The 16,971-nt window shown below is 37.6% G+C and overlaps 1 protein-coding gene across 2 annotated transcripts in view; it reads right to left on the minus strand.

Annotated features, from left to right (window-relative positions):
* Positions 1-16,971, minus strand: part of dnah2 (dynein, axonemal, heavy chain 2) — a 172,710-nt gene that overhangs the window by 132,119 nt on the left and 23,620 nt on the right. For both annotated transcript variants that reach the window (XM_077227513.1, XM_077227514.1), the window contains exons 10-15: positions 7,708-7,795; positions 6,986-7,188; positions 4,803-4,932; positions 3,934-4,119; positions 867-1,081; positions 263-409 (exon numbers count right to left, since the gene is read on the minus strand). In XM_077227513.1, the coding sequence (XP_077083628.1) occupies positions 263-409; positions 867-1,081; positions 3,934-4,119; positions 4,803-4,932; positions 6,986-7,188; positions 7,708-7,795 (969 nt within the window). The remainder of the gene's footprint in view (positions 1-262; positions 410-866; positions 1,082-3,933; positions 4,120-4,802; positions 4,933-6,985; positions 7,189-7,707; positions 7,796-16,971) is intronic.

The following is a 16,971-nucleotide window of genomic DNA, read 5'->3' on the forward strand; positions in this document are numbered from 1 at the left end:
GCATAATAAACGCATTAAGAATACTTTTATAATGCATTATATATAAAGGCTTTAAGTAAAGTGTTACCGTGTTATTTTCTAGCAATAAACAATAAATATATCACATTTTAACAGATCATATAAAAGATGACAAAATAAAAATAAAAATAAAAAAAGCGCTTAGGATTTGTAGAAAGTGTAAAAAATATGATGATGATGGTCTATAAGAATGTTTTAAGAAGTATGTAGGAGGAGAAAGTCAGTATCTGTCAGCCATACTGACCTGTTATAGTCTCTAACAACGAGGAGGACATTCTCTCGCAGGTTGTGCAGTTCCTCTCTGCGCTGATACACCTCTGACACATAGTGAGGGACCTCAAAATGCAGTCGTTCCCAGTAATGAATCTCATTAAACATCTTCAATAGGTTCCTTAACACACAAAAACAGTTGTACATTCACAATCCGCGTGTTTGTATTCACACTACAACATTCAGCATGTATAAAACAACTCCAGTAATGTGCATTATGACTAGAGATCATGAAAGATTTAACATTAGCACAACTTGATTTCTTTAAAGTGTTTGAATAGGTTGTTTAAGAACAATAATAAACAGTATTCGCAACATATTCAACTTAAAGTCTAACAGAATAATCAGTGTAGCGTTGGATATAATCCATTGGGATCTATTAGTTTGACATTATTTTTCCCTCATCAGAAAAAAGGTATCCTATGATATTTCTATACGGTCCTGTCCATTAAAGGCAAAAATGGAAATAAATATATTTTTAAAAAAAGAAACTGCTTTTCTGATAAATATATGTATATATGCACACAGTCCTACTGATACTAAAGTGTCTGTATATGTGTGTTTGTGTGATCACGTACTTGTTAAAGTTGATGTCCAACAAGCCTGCCATCCCTTTACAGCGGATCATGAGCGGCTGGTCAAGACTGCGGAAACACTCTTTGTTCAGACTCTGACTCCAGTCTGTGAAGTTCCTCCTCACCTTCTCATCCAGAATCTGACACAGCCTAGCATAATTCGCATGCACTTCCTCTCCACTGCTGGTATGAGGCAGGAAATGAGTGCGCCGGAGAACCTAGACAACACATGTTGACAAACAGAGGGGAAGAGCTCAGAGAGAACGAAGAGCCTTCTGTGAGCGCACATTTCATCACTTACAAACAAACAACGTCTTGAGATCTTTCTGAGTCACACATGCAAGGTCACAAACAATCAAAACAACCGCCAGTGCACAACTAAGCTAAACAAACCAAGGGTAAACATCGCTCATGTTAGGAATTTCTCATAGGCTATGCATTAAATATGTAAACATATTTTACGATGCCCCATCAGACCTTCATTAAGCTTTGGTTTTAGCCTCCCTTTTGTTTCTCTATGGGGATTTTTGGGATCAATTGTGGGGAAATGCAATATAATCATACAGTATCTGTGTCCAATTAAAGCTTATGCCAGCTCTTAATTGCCTTCTTAAAGAAAGTGGAAAATGAATTTAAACACAATGGAGAGGCGATGTGCTATTTATGCAAACTGTAGAAAAAGAGATGAGAAGTGAAAGAAATAGAAAACAGGATACAGAAATAGAGAGTAAGGGTGTGTGAAATGGAAAGTGACAAAAAGAACTAGAAAGTGAGTATGTGGCGGCACAGCTGGCTATAATAGCATTAGGGCCTTTGTGGCTGTATCCTGGCTGGACTCCAGGGCCTCTGCCGGGGCCCCTCGCTGGCCTCTGACACAAGGCGCTCAGCTCAACACACTCGTCAACACAGAGAAGAGCTCATCAATGGAGTTAAGCTGTTTCTGACACCTCCCGGATTCAGCCCGGTGGAGGTTTTGGGTTGGAATCGGATTCATTTGTCCGTAAAACCCAATACAGTTCACCTATAAAGGGTGAGGGGGAAAAGGGTATGGCCTGGTGCATGCTGGGATTGGACTGATTAGTCACCTTGTGGTCTCCTAACACACATCTAGTTGAGGCATCTTTCAGGATACTGTGATACCACTTTTTGACTGTGGGATTTTTATATGAGAGCTTTTGGTGGGGACTCTCAAGTTTGATTTGATTTCAGTATGTTTGATATCTTGGGAAAGGAAATTCTATTAAATTATTTTTCTTTGTATTTCTGAGGAAACACAACATCATTAATCCTAACTACTGTACATTATACTATATAACCTATTACACTGATCCCACAAAACCTCATGTGCTTGGTTTATTTTAAATTAAATATGAACGTGATGATAGTTTTAGATTGATGAGGCTCATTAGGGAGTCGTTTTGACTGGTTCATTAAAAAAACAGCTCATATTAGACTCATTCATTAGTGAATCGTACAAATCGGTCATGGCAACTGACAGAAATAAAAGAATTTACGTTGAAGTACTAAAATTATAATTGAAAATAAAACTGAAATGAAGAATTCAAGTTGAATAGAAATATACAAAAACAAGTTTCTAAGTACAAAGTAATACAAATCACAAAAACACGTACAAATGACTAAAACTAAAAGTAAAATGAAAACTGAAAATATAAAAATGTAATTCAAAATATTAATAAATAGTATAACAGTTTATAAATAATAATAAAATTACACTGTTTCAGGGTGAATTTCACAATTCACAACTCAGCTAAAATGTTTCATTTCTTTTGCCATAAGTTACAACTTAGCCTAGTTTTGAAGTAAATGGGCACTAAGATACAACTTACGCACTACTAAATATTTTTGCGTTGCACCATTAAACTTAGTTGAAGCATAACTCTATGTATAAACTAAATATTTACGGAAGCCTCCGATCAGGAGTAACAGTAGGAATAAAATAGCAGACAGAATGAGCTGGATCAATAAGCTCTTCTTTTACCTGACAGACTTCAATTCTTTAGACATATGTGACCCTGGATCACAAAACCAGTCTTAAGTAGCACAGGTATATTTGTGGCAATAGCCAACAATACATTGTATGGGTCAAAATTATCGATTTTTCTTTGATGCCAAAAATCATTAGGATATTAAGTAAAGATCATGTTCCATGAAGATATTTAGTAAATGTCCTACCGTAAATATATAAAACAATTATTTTTGTGAGGGAATGCAGCAATATCGCAAACATAAATGGACAACTTTAAAGGCGATGTTCTCAATGTTTTGATTTTTTTGCACCCTCAGATTCCAGATTTTCAGTTGTAGATGGTAGATAGTTGTACCTCGGCCAAATATATTCCTATCCTAGCAAACCATACATCAATGGAAAGCTTATTTATTCAGCTTTGTAAATAGATTACTTTGTTAGCGGCTCACCGCTTTGTTAGCGGCTCTACCGTGTTGTGCATGTCAAATAAAATCCGTCATAATCAATAAATGTTATTTCTTATTTTTTCTGTATCAGTACTTATTTATTTATCCTTATTAATTTCGTTTTAAATACAGTTTCTGAATGTTATTTACATATAAAAACACTTTATGTTATCATGATTAAGTATCGTATTTAATGGAAAGGTATTTTTACCGTTAGTTAAGTGAGGTAAACGAAGTTAGAATGAAGGAAAAACTGAAATTCCCAGCATTTAAACAACTTTTGCTCACATATTTGAAGGCTGCAATTGGATCATCAAGGGTAAACCTCATATTATGCGACTACGCATTACTTTACGGAGAGTTTATGACCTACTAGCTACGCTCTGCCTTACGCACAAATGGTGCAACAGAATAAAGTACAAACTAGCCAGTAGTTACTAAGCCTCTAGTGTGGACTTTACGTTTCCAATTTAAGAAAGAAATTACGAACGGCTGGTGCAACCCTACCCAATACCATTTCTGAATAAAAAAAGGTTTTTGATTCCTCCCCCTGATCTCATAGTTAGATTTTTTTAAGGTTTAACCAACATCTCGCACTGTCTCTTTCAGTCTTTCTAACTCACACACAGAATCTCACCTCCATAGGTCTTTCTATCCGTGAGCGGAGGGCTCGGGTCAAGTGGGCCTGTCCTGCGTGTTGAGGCAAATGAGCAGGAGTGAGAGATGATGTCTTGCGCATCACCACATCACTGACATTACCAAACTCAGCATTGAGCAGAGCATATAGATCCACCGTCTTCCTGACAATGGTCTGCTTGATGGCCTGAGAGAGATATAAAAGAGAAACACTCAGGAAATATGGTAAACAGTGGTAAAAGTACTGTAATACACAGCCTCTTGTTACTTGCTTAATGCAGAACAAATCACTGCTATGATCATTACCTTAACTAGTTGCCTGTTTGCAATGGAATATTATTACTGTTTGCCAATGCCTTTTTATTACTTCATAAAAACTGTTTATTATTATTTCATTTTACTTTACTTTCACATTTGGCACATTTTTGTTTTAGACTTTTTTTATTATTTGTTGTTCTAATGCCTTGGCAATAACGCATAATGCAGCACTTTGAAATTTAAGACTGAAATGCCGAATGAGAATGACAGAACGAAAGGGCGAAGGAGAAGAGAAAAGACTGAAGGGGAAGACAAAAGTCAGAAGAGATGAAGGTGATTAATGAGGTAAACATCTTAATGACATTAAGTAAAGAGACAGGTGACAGGTGAGAGAGCAGAGGGCATGTGTGTGTGTGTGGTCCTGCTATTGAACTTTTGAGTAAATGAGAGTGAAAAGGAAGTGACATGCAAAGTCTGTGTGTGGTCTGTTCTCCTGGAGTCATTTGTATTCACTGTATTTGCTAAGAAGAGCTGCGCTCCGACAGTGCGCAAGGTTTTAAAGGAGGTGATAAAGTGTGTGTGAATTGAAGGCTAAGTGTGTGTGAGAAAGACCTCTCTTCCAGACAGGTGCTGAAACATGTCAAGCAGCTGTACTCCTTCCTCCACACAGTTCACCGTCTCGAAGGCCGAAGTGATCAAATTCTGCATCATCACCTCCAGAGCTTTCACTTTATCACAGAAGCTAAAACACACACGCACACACACACGGATAAACAAGAGGCACAAAACAACAAAGAAATGGGCAGAACTGTACACCATGCTCCAAACACAAATCGGTGCCCTCTATTCAAAGGTAGAGTCCAGCGCACACACACTCTCGGACATAAATGGAGGCTGGTATTGATTTGGGTGCTCTCAATATGCTGAGACACTATGAAACACCTGCCCCAGACACAAGCACAGCTGTTTGTCTTGGCAACAACATCCTAACCCTATGACCCGTCTCGGCCCCAATCCATCATGGCCATCAGATGCACACACTTGCTCACAAACAGCTCCCTTTCCCAAGGTCCGGCAGTGCCTGGGGCAGGGGGGCGGGGGTACGGGGGTCTCTAGAGGCTGATGGGCAGACCAGCTTCCGTCACACACGTTCATGATGGTATTCAGACAAGCAGCCAAAACTGCCTTGCGCCCACAAACAGTTGTGAATGACAATAAGGGCACGATGTGCTCATACGCAGCAGGCACAGTGATCCTCTCCCCACTGCACATACATTTAGGCAGAATATTCATGAAAAAGTATCTATATGATCCAAATATGCAGGTCGTTATATGCATATTTATGGAGATATGCTAATAGAGGATGTATGGAAATCCCCAACAGGCCATCAGGCCAATAAGCAGGAGAGAATGACAAACATTCATAAATATACATGAGAACCAGAAGGACTGACTGCCTTATAGACAGCCTGGCAGAAAGACTGACACACAATCTTACATATTTAGCGTGTCACTACACAACAAAACTAGATCGTTCCCATTTTAGTCAATGAAGCTGTCTACACTGTAAGAACCAAAAATGTGGCACATTCATTTTACAAAAACCCTTTTTCTAATGTTGTTTCCCTGTCAGTAACTCAAGCTGCTTTATTTTTCCTGCCCAATATGAGTTTCATTTTATATAGGCTATATTGTTTAAATATAATTCAATCATGAGACTCTTGGAATAGATTTAAACAGCATTTAATGTTAAAGCGATAGTTGAGCCAAAAATGTAAATTCTGTCATTAATTACTCACCCTCATGTCGTTCCAAACCCGTAAGACTTTTGATCATCTTCGGAACACAAATGAAGATCATTTTGATGAAATCTGAGAGCTTTCTTTCCCTGCATTGACAGCTACACAACTGACACTTTAACGCTTTACAAAGTTCATAAAGAGATCGTAAAACTAATCCATATGAATTAAGCGGTTTAGTCCAAATTTTCTGAGATTCGATCGCTTAATATGATGAACAGATTAAATTTAGACTTTTATTTATTCTATAAACATTTATAAAACAAATGAGATTCATTCTTCCGTGTTTTTTTTTGTGCTCGCGCATCAAGCAGGTCGGTTGAGCTTTTGTTTATGTTCGCTGATCAAAGTTTATATGTGACTAAAAGCTTAAATTAAATCTGTTCATCATATAAAGTGATCGAGTCTCTTCAGAAAATTTGGACTATACTGCTCAATTCATATGGATTAGTTTTACTATCTCTTTATGATCTTTGTAAAGCGTCAAAGTGTCAGTTGCGAAGCAGTCAAAGGATGGACAGAAATCTCTCAGATTTTATTAAAAAGATCTTCATTTGTGTTCCGAAGATTTTATATGAAGGTGAGTAATTAATGACAGAATTTTCATTTTTGAGAGAACAATCCCTTTAAGAAAAAAAGTACAAAAAAGTTTTTTTACTATAGTAACTCAAAGCTTTTGAATGGTACTGTATTGAATTAACTTACTTCAATAAATAAATAATTAATATACAATTTATGTTATTAAATTATTTTGTTAACAATGTTTGATTTGTGGAAAATTTAAGTAGCGTTTTATTATTAATGGAATGTATTTTCAATTTAATCTTAATGAAGCCCAAAGCTCACAGCTGATTGGTCCGCAATTAGAAAACATTCAGAGGTGATGTGCAGCTTCCAGTGTAGACATCATATTGGCCATATGGACAAACAAAGCCAGCTATTTCACAGAACCTCTCTTTCTCTCTGTGCCCTGATCAATTTACAAACACACTTCACCTGGAGTAGTCCTCGTGCCAAGAGGGGTTTCCGACATCCAGGATGTCCTTAACAGACTTCAGGACCTGCAGGCTGTTGTCAAAGGTTGCCTCTATGTACAGCAATCTCTGAGTGACCTCTGATCCCTGACGCCCTGCAAAGCAGGGCAACGGCACCCGCTCACCCTCTTCACAGCGAGCAAACTGCTGCTGACAGTCACACACCTGAAAAGAGAGAAAGAAACATATTAACTAAATGTCTTCTAACATTACAAATTTAATAGATATTCAAATTATATTTTTTTTCCCATAATGAGTCCATAGCAAATAGCTCAAAATTCAGTTTGACCTCCAAAAGTTGATAGACAACAATTTCTATTTTCACTAATCACTTTTTGAAAGAGAAAAGAATGCACTATTTTCTGCCCTATTTGTATAAATAGTATATAGTATAGTATATAGCCAACAGTATGTGGAACAAATAGGAGCACATCGCAAAAAAGTGCATGAATAAATATAAAAATGTCAAGTGATATAAAATACAAATCTCAGCAAGGACAGTAAGTCCTGGAAAATACGAGAAGTGAAAGCAAAAAAACAAAGAGATGTGAATTATTGAGAAATCTGAGAGCATATTCTTCGGATGTGTGTTTGAAAAAAGTAGGGGTGTAACAATTCTGCATGCATTTAAAAAATGTAGTTTGTGAGTGTGTTTGTTTGCATCATTTTGTAGTGTATTCTCACTTCTATTAGGGCTTTGCATCTTTGCACAAAGGCATCCACCAGAGCAAATATGCTAATCTGTTCGAGCGACCACCCTTGGGAAGAGTATCTAAAAAGAGAAAGGAAAAAGAGAGAGTGTTTAGGAAAAGTTCATACATCTTCTTCACCATCATTTTTGTTCCTCAAGAGCAGGACTGTAAGGGAGAGCAAAGAAAAATGGAGAAGTCTGCTATGTCACTACTCCCTTGCTAAAGGTTTTCAAATTTCACACGGTGCACAAGCAAAACAAAACAACGGCGGTGGCTGGCTGCCATCCAGAGCAGCGAGGGATCAGGTCAGAAATGATCTGTCATAGGCATAATTGCATCCGCCATAGTCCCATATCAGCCGGCCTGGCGTTCCTCAGATTGCTTTTCACACCTCATTCTTCTACTGATGGAAAGGTAATCCTCACTGCCGCTCACAGACAAACACCTTTAGCGGGGCAGAGAGTAAGTCAGGGTCACGAGGAGGGGAAAAGAGAGATATACAGGAAAAGAGAGTGAGACTTCAGCAGGATGACTCTGATAGCGGACAGGCGTGATAGTACATGTAAAGTGAGAGATTTGGTCAAAGGGAGAAACCTGATCCATTGCCTCGTTCTATAGCACCCAATATACTTCCAGCAAAATCAAAGAACGAACTGGTGTGATGTCATTTCGAGCAAAATTTAGGTCAAAACGAAGTTCGTTTGGAGTTCGTTTTGTGAGTTCTAAACAGCTTTATAAAGCAAAAAGTTTGCTCCGACTGGTTAACACCTTCGAACTACCATTGGTCCACGGCGATTACGTAATAGGACAGGTGTGGCTAGGAGGCTCCGCCTTCTTTGACATGGAAATCTTATCCAGTTCATTTCCTCTGTTGAGTCCATCAAGGTCAGAATACCGCGAGTGAAAACAAACACTGCTTTATAGTAGACACTGAACTGTAATTCACTGTAATTTTTATGTTTAATACTATAAATCTGTTTGGTTTAAAGCATTCTTTTGTATGGGTGCTATAAATAAACGTGACTGAGTTTACTTAACTGGAGTGTTGTGTTGTGGTATTTGAGACTGGACATTTTTTTGAGGTCTTAATCTTGGCCGCATTTGCACTCGGCCTTGTCTCGGCATAAGACTAAGAGGACTCGGGATTTTCATTTTAAGGCCACAACTGAGGGAATATCACTACATTGCTGGTACATTGTCAGATTTATTTGTTAACATCATTAATGGGACTGGATGTAAAACTTCCTGCTTCAATGCAATCAATAACTCATTTCTAATTTTATTTATTTTGCTATTGTCGTGCTGGGTCACAAATCAATGAGGGGGTTGTGTCAAAAATGTCACCAAAATTAATACAAATGGCTACAAAATAAGATATGATTGCAAAAAAGTACTTGTATGAGATCTTGATTTTTACAATATTACATAAGATATCACAAGAGCTAGAGAGTCGTTTTCACAAATATGAGCACGATTGAAAACATACTGATTTTATACAAATGTTCAATAAAAAACATTTTATAAAAAAAAAACTCAACATTATTTATGCAGTTGTAATTGGACCAATTCAGATGCTTCAGCTGAACTTCTGTCCTATCTCTGCAGTGCAAAGATGAACTTTGTTGTTAGTGATTTCATTTGATTGGTAACAGCTCCATATAGTGTCTTATTATTCTAAAAGTATTGATTGATTAAATATAAGACATTTCTCAAGCAGTAAACGTGGATCTTTTAAGTGAATTTAAGGAATGCTAGTCTGGTCTTAGTCTTGACTCGGTCTCGCCCTTCTTTGGTCTTGTCTTTGTCTCAAACCCTCAAAGGTTTTGGCTGAACATACAATGGGTCTTGGTCTTGACTTGGTCTCGGTTTAGGTGGTCTTGACTACAACCCTTCCTCAGTTCAAAGCTGATGTCAAGATACACTGGGACGTTGATCATTTGGAGCGATCCGTTTGCCAGCGTTTTGCGATTTCATTAATTTACAGCCCCTATAACAGTATGAGTGGGGTAATAACAAGCCACCGCATAAGTTCTAGGAAGGTCTCCACGCGTGAAACGCAAATTTCCTTTTCATCTTTCATACTACGTTGATTTATGCAAAGAAATCCCAGAAAAAAAAGTGTAATATGTATTATTAAAGAGACAAATAACTACCGCCTGCATGGCGCAACGACTAAATTACGATTTTCGCCTTGCACGGAGATCATAGTCGTCAGAGCGGAGGATGAGAGCTTAAATTGAAATGCGGGCCGAGCTTTAATGACTGAGATTCAAAAAGGCATTGAAATGACGGTGAGCCGCACGCCAGCAATCAGTTCTCCTGAATCATTTACAGGACCACCCGACACATCTCCACTTAGTCTTCTAAATCCTTAATCACCAGATAGCCCATGTTATTTCGGAGGGAACGGAGCTACGCCGGGCTGCTCAGTTCACTGCAAAACACTTAATATCGCCATGAATTGTGGTCAGTTTGACAGCTATGCCCTTTAACCACAGGGATAAACAGCCAATATGAATGTTTTGGCATGTGAAAAAGCGTAAATCCGTTCAAATTGGTGTCTAATTAAAGAAGGGCTTATACAGGGAGTAATAATGCTCCAGTAAACGGCTGTCAAGCAAAAGAAAGAAAGGAAGAGGGGTGAGGGAGGACAACTTTTATACAAATAAAAGGGATTGGGAGGAAGAATAACAGACAAAAAGCGATGAACACGGTTGTTCTGGGAGAGAGAGAGAGAGAGAGAGAGAGAGAGAGAGAGAGAGAGAGAGAGAGAGAGAGACAGAGTAAGTGATAATGAGATAGACATGATCCAGTGGTATAGGTCTCAGAGAAGGTCGTCATTGGGCCCAAAGTGATGAATGCACTGTCTAAACACACAGAAGGACACAGAGGTGAATGTCAGACATAGGCAGTAACACAGATTATAGACGATAAGATATCATTATGTTTATTCTCTTACACGCTCTCTGGCTCCAGGGTCACATCCCTTTGAACGAGTAACTGCATACCATGAACCATGATACAATGTTATTACAATATCTAGCAAGGTTAGAGATGTTGACTTAAACAGAAAATGTGAGTGAGTAGATCAGGATAAGAAGCTAAGTGCTTACAGGAAAATAAATGAATGAAATCAGTGAAATGCAAACAACCAGCATTTCCACCAAAATAATCAAAATATTGATTAAAATGAGACCAGTGTTTCATAAAATGTTCACCATTATTGGTCCTATTTAGACAAAACAGTAGGGGATCGGAGGCAACCGTAAGAGGGGGCAATTTAATTTAAATAACCAATAAAATGTCGGTTAGTCAGACCATGTTTGGTAAAGCTCCCTCTCAGCCTGAGAAAAAAAGTTTCACTGTGAATTTTCAAAAAACTGACTTTAGAGTTACATAAAATCATTTTTAGATGTCCAATATGTTCTACTGCTGTCTGAATTTTTTTATGCCAAATATGAATTCTAAGTAATATCTACAGTATGTTATCTCTAGTTTGTTAAGCGAACATGGATGAAAACACTCTCACTGGTAGCTATCATACATGATTTCATCATAGCTGTGATGTCAGTGGCAAATGTAACACTTATAAAACACTTTAGTATCAAAACTAAATGACAGAATTAAATCGTTAAAATGAAATGTGTAATGAAAATTTGGTGTTAGAGTCATGACACAAACACACACACATACAGTTTTCCATGTTTTATGGGGACTTTCCATAGACATAATGATTTTTTATTCTGTACAAACAACGTATATATTCTATCCCCTAACTATAAACCTGCCCATCACAGAAAACTTTCTGCATTTTTACATTTTCAAAAAATCTTAATTTCACATGATTTATAAGCTGTTTTCCTGATGGGGACTAAAAAAATGTCCGAACAAGGTCAAAGATTACTGATATTACTATCCTTGTGGGGAAATTTGGTATGGAATAATGTAGGGAATACCAGGACCGCACACACACACACACACACACACACACACATAAACGTGTGCGCGCTACAAACACAATCTGCAAAGCACGACTCCCGGCGCAGTTAGCGGTACCATGGCAATGATTCCAACCATGACAGATATTTTGAGGTCATCTGTGTTTCAGAAAGCCTGAAAGGATTCAAGCTTAGTCATTATACAGAAGAATAACCAGGCTGACCACAAAGGTTATGATTCATATGGGGACAGGGTGCACTGCTCCTTACTGAGCAACCTTTAAAGGCATTGTCTGGAAAATCTGACATGATTGACTCAAAATTCAATAAAACTAATGGAAAAGAAAAGAAAAGAAAAGAGGGAATAGGAGTGAAGGGAACAGAGTGGTGGGGAAAAAGAAAACTCATATAGTCAAGACGAAAATATTAATGCTTTCATAGCTCACAAAACTAGTAAGATGACTAGTAATTGCCTACTACTTAATTCTGTAAAAACAGAGATTCTAATTGACCCTTCGCTAAGCCCCGCCCTCCCTAGTTACTGTTGCTACGCCTGACAAGCTTTCGCGCCTGGCACAGTGTGTATGCACCGGTGTCAGACATTCCCAATGAGATAATTAGTAATTTTTGGCGAACATGTGAAATATCTGAGAGCAAGACAAAAGGGACTGCAGTATGCATTCGAGGGATATATCCACGACATAATATGCAACCAATTAGAGAATAATTTCATAGAAATTGAAGCTAAAGCCTATAGTCGCAGCGCAAGCAGCAGCCGCCTCATACGCTGACCATTCAAATGGGAAACACACAAATTGAGGAACAGCTATGTTGGGTAAGTGAAATGTGAAAATAATCTAATAATTATAAATCAAACAGCTTATCCATAAATCTTGTGGAATAACACTAACACCGGAAGAGCCGCGATTGGATTGGGTTAAAGTTACTCAGTCAGGGGTAGAAGGCTGCGATTAACAAAATGCTGAAAAATAATTTAAAGTATTTCAGTGAGCCTCTGTCTTGTCTTTAATCGTCTTATTTTACGTTAAAATATATGCATTATGGACAAAGAACCGTCATTATTTCCAAGCAACAGGTGTATTTGTTAATCCTGTGGACAGTTGTGAATGGGGTCTCCCACACTGCTGGATCCACACCCATCATTTCTCCCATTGGCTTTTAAATTTCCGGGAAGGAAAAAAATTCCACTTCCCCTTCCAATCTTTTAGGATACCGGGTTTCAGATTAGCACAATCCATACGCACAACGCTTCAGCATGTTTCCCTCGCTCGAAAGCTTGCCAGACCTCCCGCTCCAAGTTACGGTTGCTAAGACACGAATTGGCCAGTGCCGGTTTTCGGACGTGGCTTAGCAAAGAGTCAATTATTGGACCAAAATGTGATAACCTCATGTAATAACATAGAATACTGTCTAACACTTGATGGCTGCTCTGTCAAGTCTTCGTCATCGGTAAGGACCCTGGGTGTGCTCTTGGATACCAATCTATAATTTGAAAGTCACATGTCTACTATCTGTAAAACTGCATTCTTCCATCTTAAAAATATATCTAAATTACATCATATGCTCTCAATGACAAATGTGGACAATTAGTTAATGCGTTCATCATGACATCAAGGCTAGACTTAATGCACACTTAATAAACAAACAGCTGGTTCAAAACACAACAGCTCGAGTTCTTACCAGAACCAGGAAGTATGACCATATCTGCCCGGTTCTATCAACACTGCATTGGGTCCCTTTTAAACATCGTATCAATTTTAAAATATTGCTGATTACTTACAAAGCAATAAATGGTTTAGCTCCCCAGTACTTGAGCGAGCTCTTAATGCATTATAGTCCTTTTGTCTATTGTGATATAAATTCCGGCCAGTTGATAATACCTAGAATATATAAATCGACTGCTGGCAGTAGATCCTTTTCCTATTTAGCACCAAAACTCTGGAACAGTTTTCCTAACATTGTCCGGGAAGCAGACACACATTCAGTTTAAATCTAGACTAAAAACACATCTCTGTGACCTAGCATACACATAACACATTATAAACTTCTAAAAAACAATGTTAGGCTGCATAGATTAGGTCAGCCGGAACCGGGAAAACTTCCCATAAATCCTCATGTACTTGTTACATCATAAGAAGGATGGCGTCTACGCTAATATTAGTCTCTCTGTTTATCCCGAGGTTTACCACAGTCCGCCGCATCCAGTTGAATTTTTAAGGCCAGACAAGTAATTTTTTAAAGTAAATTTGTAAAGAAAGACTACATGCCTGGACACATATATATTCAAACTAGGCACGTAATACGCATGCGCACACCATCAGCGTTTTCACAGGTTTGCGTTTTTAAAGCTTGCGCAGAGATAAAAAAAAATAATAATACTGAATAATACTTGCTAATTATTATCACTGTAAAGCTGCATTGAAACAGTCCAGTGCGATATAAATGGTGAATTGACAAAACTTAACTGAAGTTCTCAATTATGTTTAATTTCATTATCAACATTCCCTCAGGTTGTCTCAACATTTTCTTTTCTTTATTCACAGAATAAAGTGACCTGCTACATTTACCAAAAATGAACAGTAAAATAAAAGAGAAATATAGAAAGTACTGCATCCTACAATGCAATTGTAACTGCCAAACTGCCAAATGTTAAAATGGCTATAAAACGGAAGTATGGACAGATCTTTTCTGCCGTATTGTGACGTACATCCGAGTGAAAAGGATTATCGGAAAAGAAAGAAAAATGAAGGGCCATCAGTTTTTGATTGGATTGAGGCAGATCTGAATGCATGCTTGCAGTCAATTGTAAGAAAGTGTTGGGGCTTAAGCAGATACAATGACATCCCACACGGGGAAAGATGAGTTATGACATTTTGATTAAAAATTATGAGGTCAAAAAAACATAGCCTTTCACTTTAGATTACAGATTTTAGTATCTTGGAAAATCTGAGCACAGTTTGTGATATTGTTGAGATCTCATCTGAAAATTGTAAATTGATTAAAGACTCCATTAAATCCCATTACTGTCCAAGAACAACAGATATATCACAGAGATCTCATTTGTGATTTTTCTTTCAAATGGGGTGAAAAGGAAAAAAAGAGGTGAAGAAATTTTTTTGATTAAAGATTGAAAAAAAAGAGATTGAATGATAAAGTGAGAGTGAAAAGCAAAAAAGAAAAAGAAAAAAGGGTTCCACCAGGAGGACAGAGGATGAAGGGCATGCTACAGCAAACCCTACATTAATCATGTGTCACAACACACACACATATATAAACATATACACCATGAGGTTGAGCAAACCAACTTAAGTGATCCCTACTTATACATACGATGCAAGTAAAATATCTCTGGAGAAAAACACAGGTGACCTTTGACTCGAGGCTGTCCAGACTGATAGAGCTGACGGCTGGCTTTGATCAATGATTTCTCTGAAAGTATCTGACGTGATGTGAGCAGCAAAAATGCCAGTGACACTTGCTGATTTTCTTCTCCTCCTATCGGTGCAAAAAAACAACACGAGTATTCAAAATCTGACATGTGTTTATTACAAATAGTATAACACGGTATCTAAAAGCACTCATCTCAAAGACGTCACCCTAGAAAATCAACTCTGAAGGACTAAGACATTTGCGAGTGTGTGCGTAATGGTCTCCCTTTCCAAACTGAAAATAGAAAGAGGTCTTGGTTTGCTTAGCACAAAACCTCAAGCATCTGGATCGAGCTTTAAGATTGCTCATTTATAACGCTGTCTGCTTTAACACAGGGTATTCACTCTCGCACTCAATACATCGTAAAGCAGGGACAATCAAATCCTACCTCTGAGGCCCGCCGTGCCTTAAGTTTTTAGTTGCAGCGCTGTATTGAATTCACTAGTGCAGCAATCGATACACTTCAAGTGCTGCCATCAGCCAAGGCCGCAGGAGTGAGGCTATTACTGCTGCAGCTGGAAGGCCATTAATGGTACTGCAACAACAAACACCTCGTAATAACAAAGCTTGCATGCTCTTCTGTGACGATTCTATTCGCAAGCTCTCGAATGTATAGGATTTCTGATGCTCTGGTCAAATCAGTAAACATAGAACCTCTACTGGAGAAAAACTACAGATGTATCTCTGAACATGGTATTTTCTTTCTTCCAAATATCAATATGCTAAATAACAGACTCTTTAGCACAGAAGCGCAAATCTGAGTATCCTATCTTTACAAACACCCTTCGTGCCACCTCCATTAAATGCGACATCAGATCATCTTGAAATTTTGCCAATGTAGTCATCATAATGACATCTTGTTTTCAGTCAAAAATCAACAATTGTCAAAGGCATTATAAAGTAATCAAAACAACACCATGAAAGTTGGATTCCATTGACTTTTATGATATCTATTCACATTGACAAGAATTTGCATGGCTTTTTAACTCAATTATTTTAAGTATGTATCCGTATAATTTAAATTTTAAGTTGCCGGGACTTAATTTCCCATATTATAATTAATATTATTAGAATAGATATTTAGATTTAAAGTAAATTTCAACTTTAACTTTGTATCAACTTTAAAGTTCTGTGTAATTTTTTCCTTTCATTTACATGGTTTACAATTGTTCAATATAGTTTTAAATTGCTCAGTATGGCAGCTCATGTTTTATAGGAGTAATGTGTGTGTCATGGTAAGCAAGTTGCTAGTTATCCCGTCACATAATCAGAAAAAAATTTATACTTTGACATTACAAAAAAATATGTACACAAAGCAACTATTATTACCAATGAAGAAAAGTGGGATTGAACTAGTGCCAATTTTTGACTTCTTAATAGTACATTGTAACAGAAGAACTGCACTGTCTGAGATGCATTACATGTCTTCATTAAAGTCGATAAAACTTATATTCAATAATAATTCTACAAATAACCAGTAAATTAGGTTGATTGTTAAAAGTATTTACTGAATGTAGGTTAAGAATCATTGGGCATCATTAATGAAACTTCAATTCTGAGTAATTTACGCGTAAAATAGACCTTCCCGAAAACTCTCCTCCGGATACACAAACGATTCGTAAACATCAGATTTGATAGGGAAACGTGTGTGTGTTAATGATTGTCAATCATTTGTAAATAGTTAACAATTAGCATAATCCCGGCCTACGAATTACAACTACACAAATTATGTGTCCAGGAATGCTGTGGAATCTTCCGGACTCACTTGTCAGGAGTGGCTCCAGTATATTGCATAAATGCAAAAGAGACTAATAGGCCACATGTCTAACAATAAATATTCAATTAACGAGTGTTCACCAAAGCAAATT

This window comes from Siphateles boraxobius, unplaced genomic scaffold (assembly GCF_051911475.1).
Source record: "Siphateles boraxobius isolate OS27281-9 unplaced genomic scaffold, OSU_SipBor_1 130, whole genome shotgun sequence".
Taxonomy (NCBI): domain Eukaryota; kingdom Metazoa; phylum Chordata; class Actinopteri; order Cypriniformes; family Leuciscidae; genus Siphateles; species Siphateles boraxobius.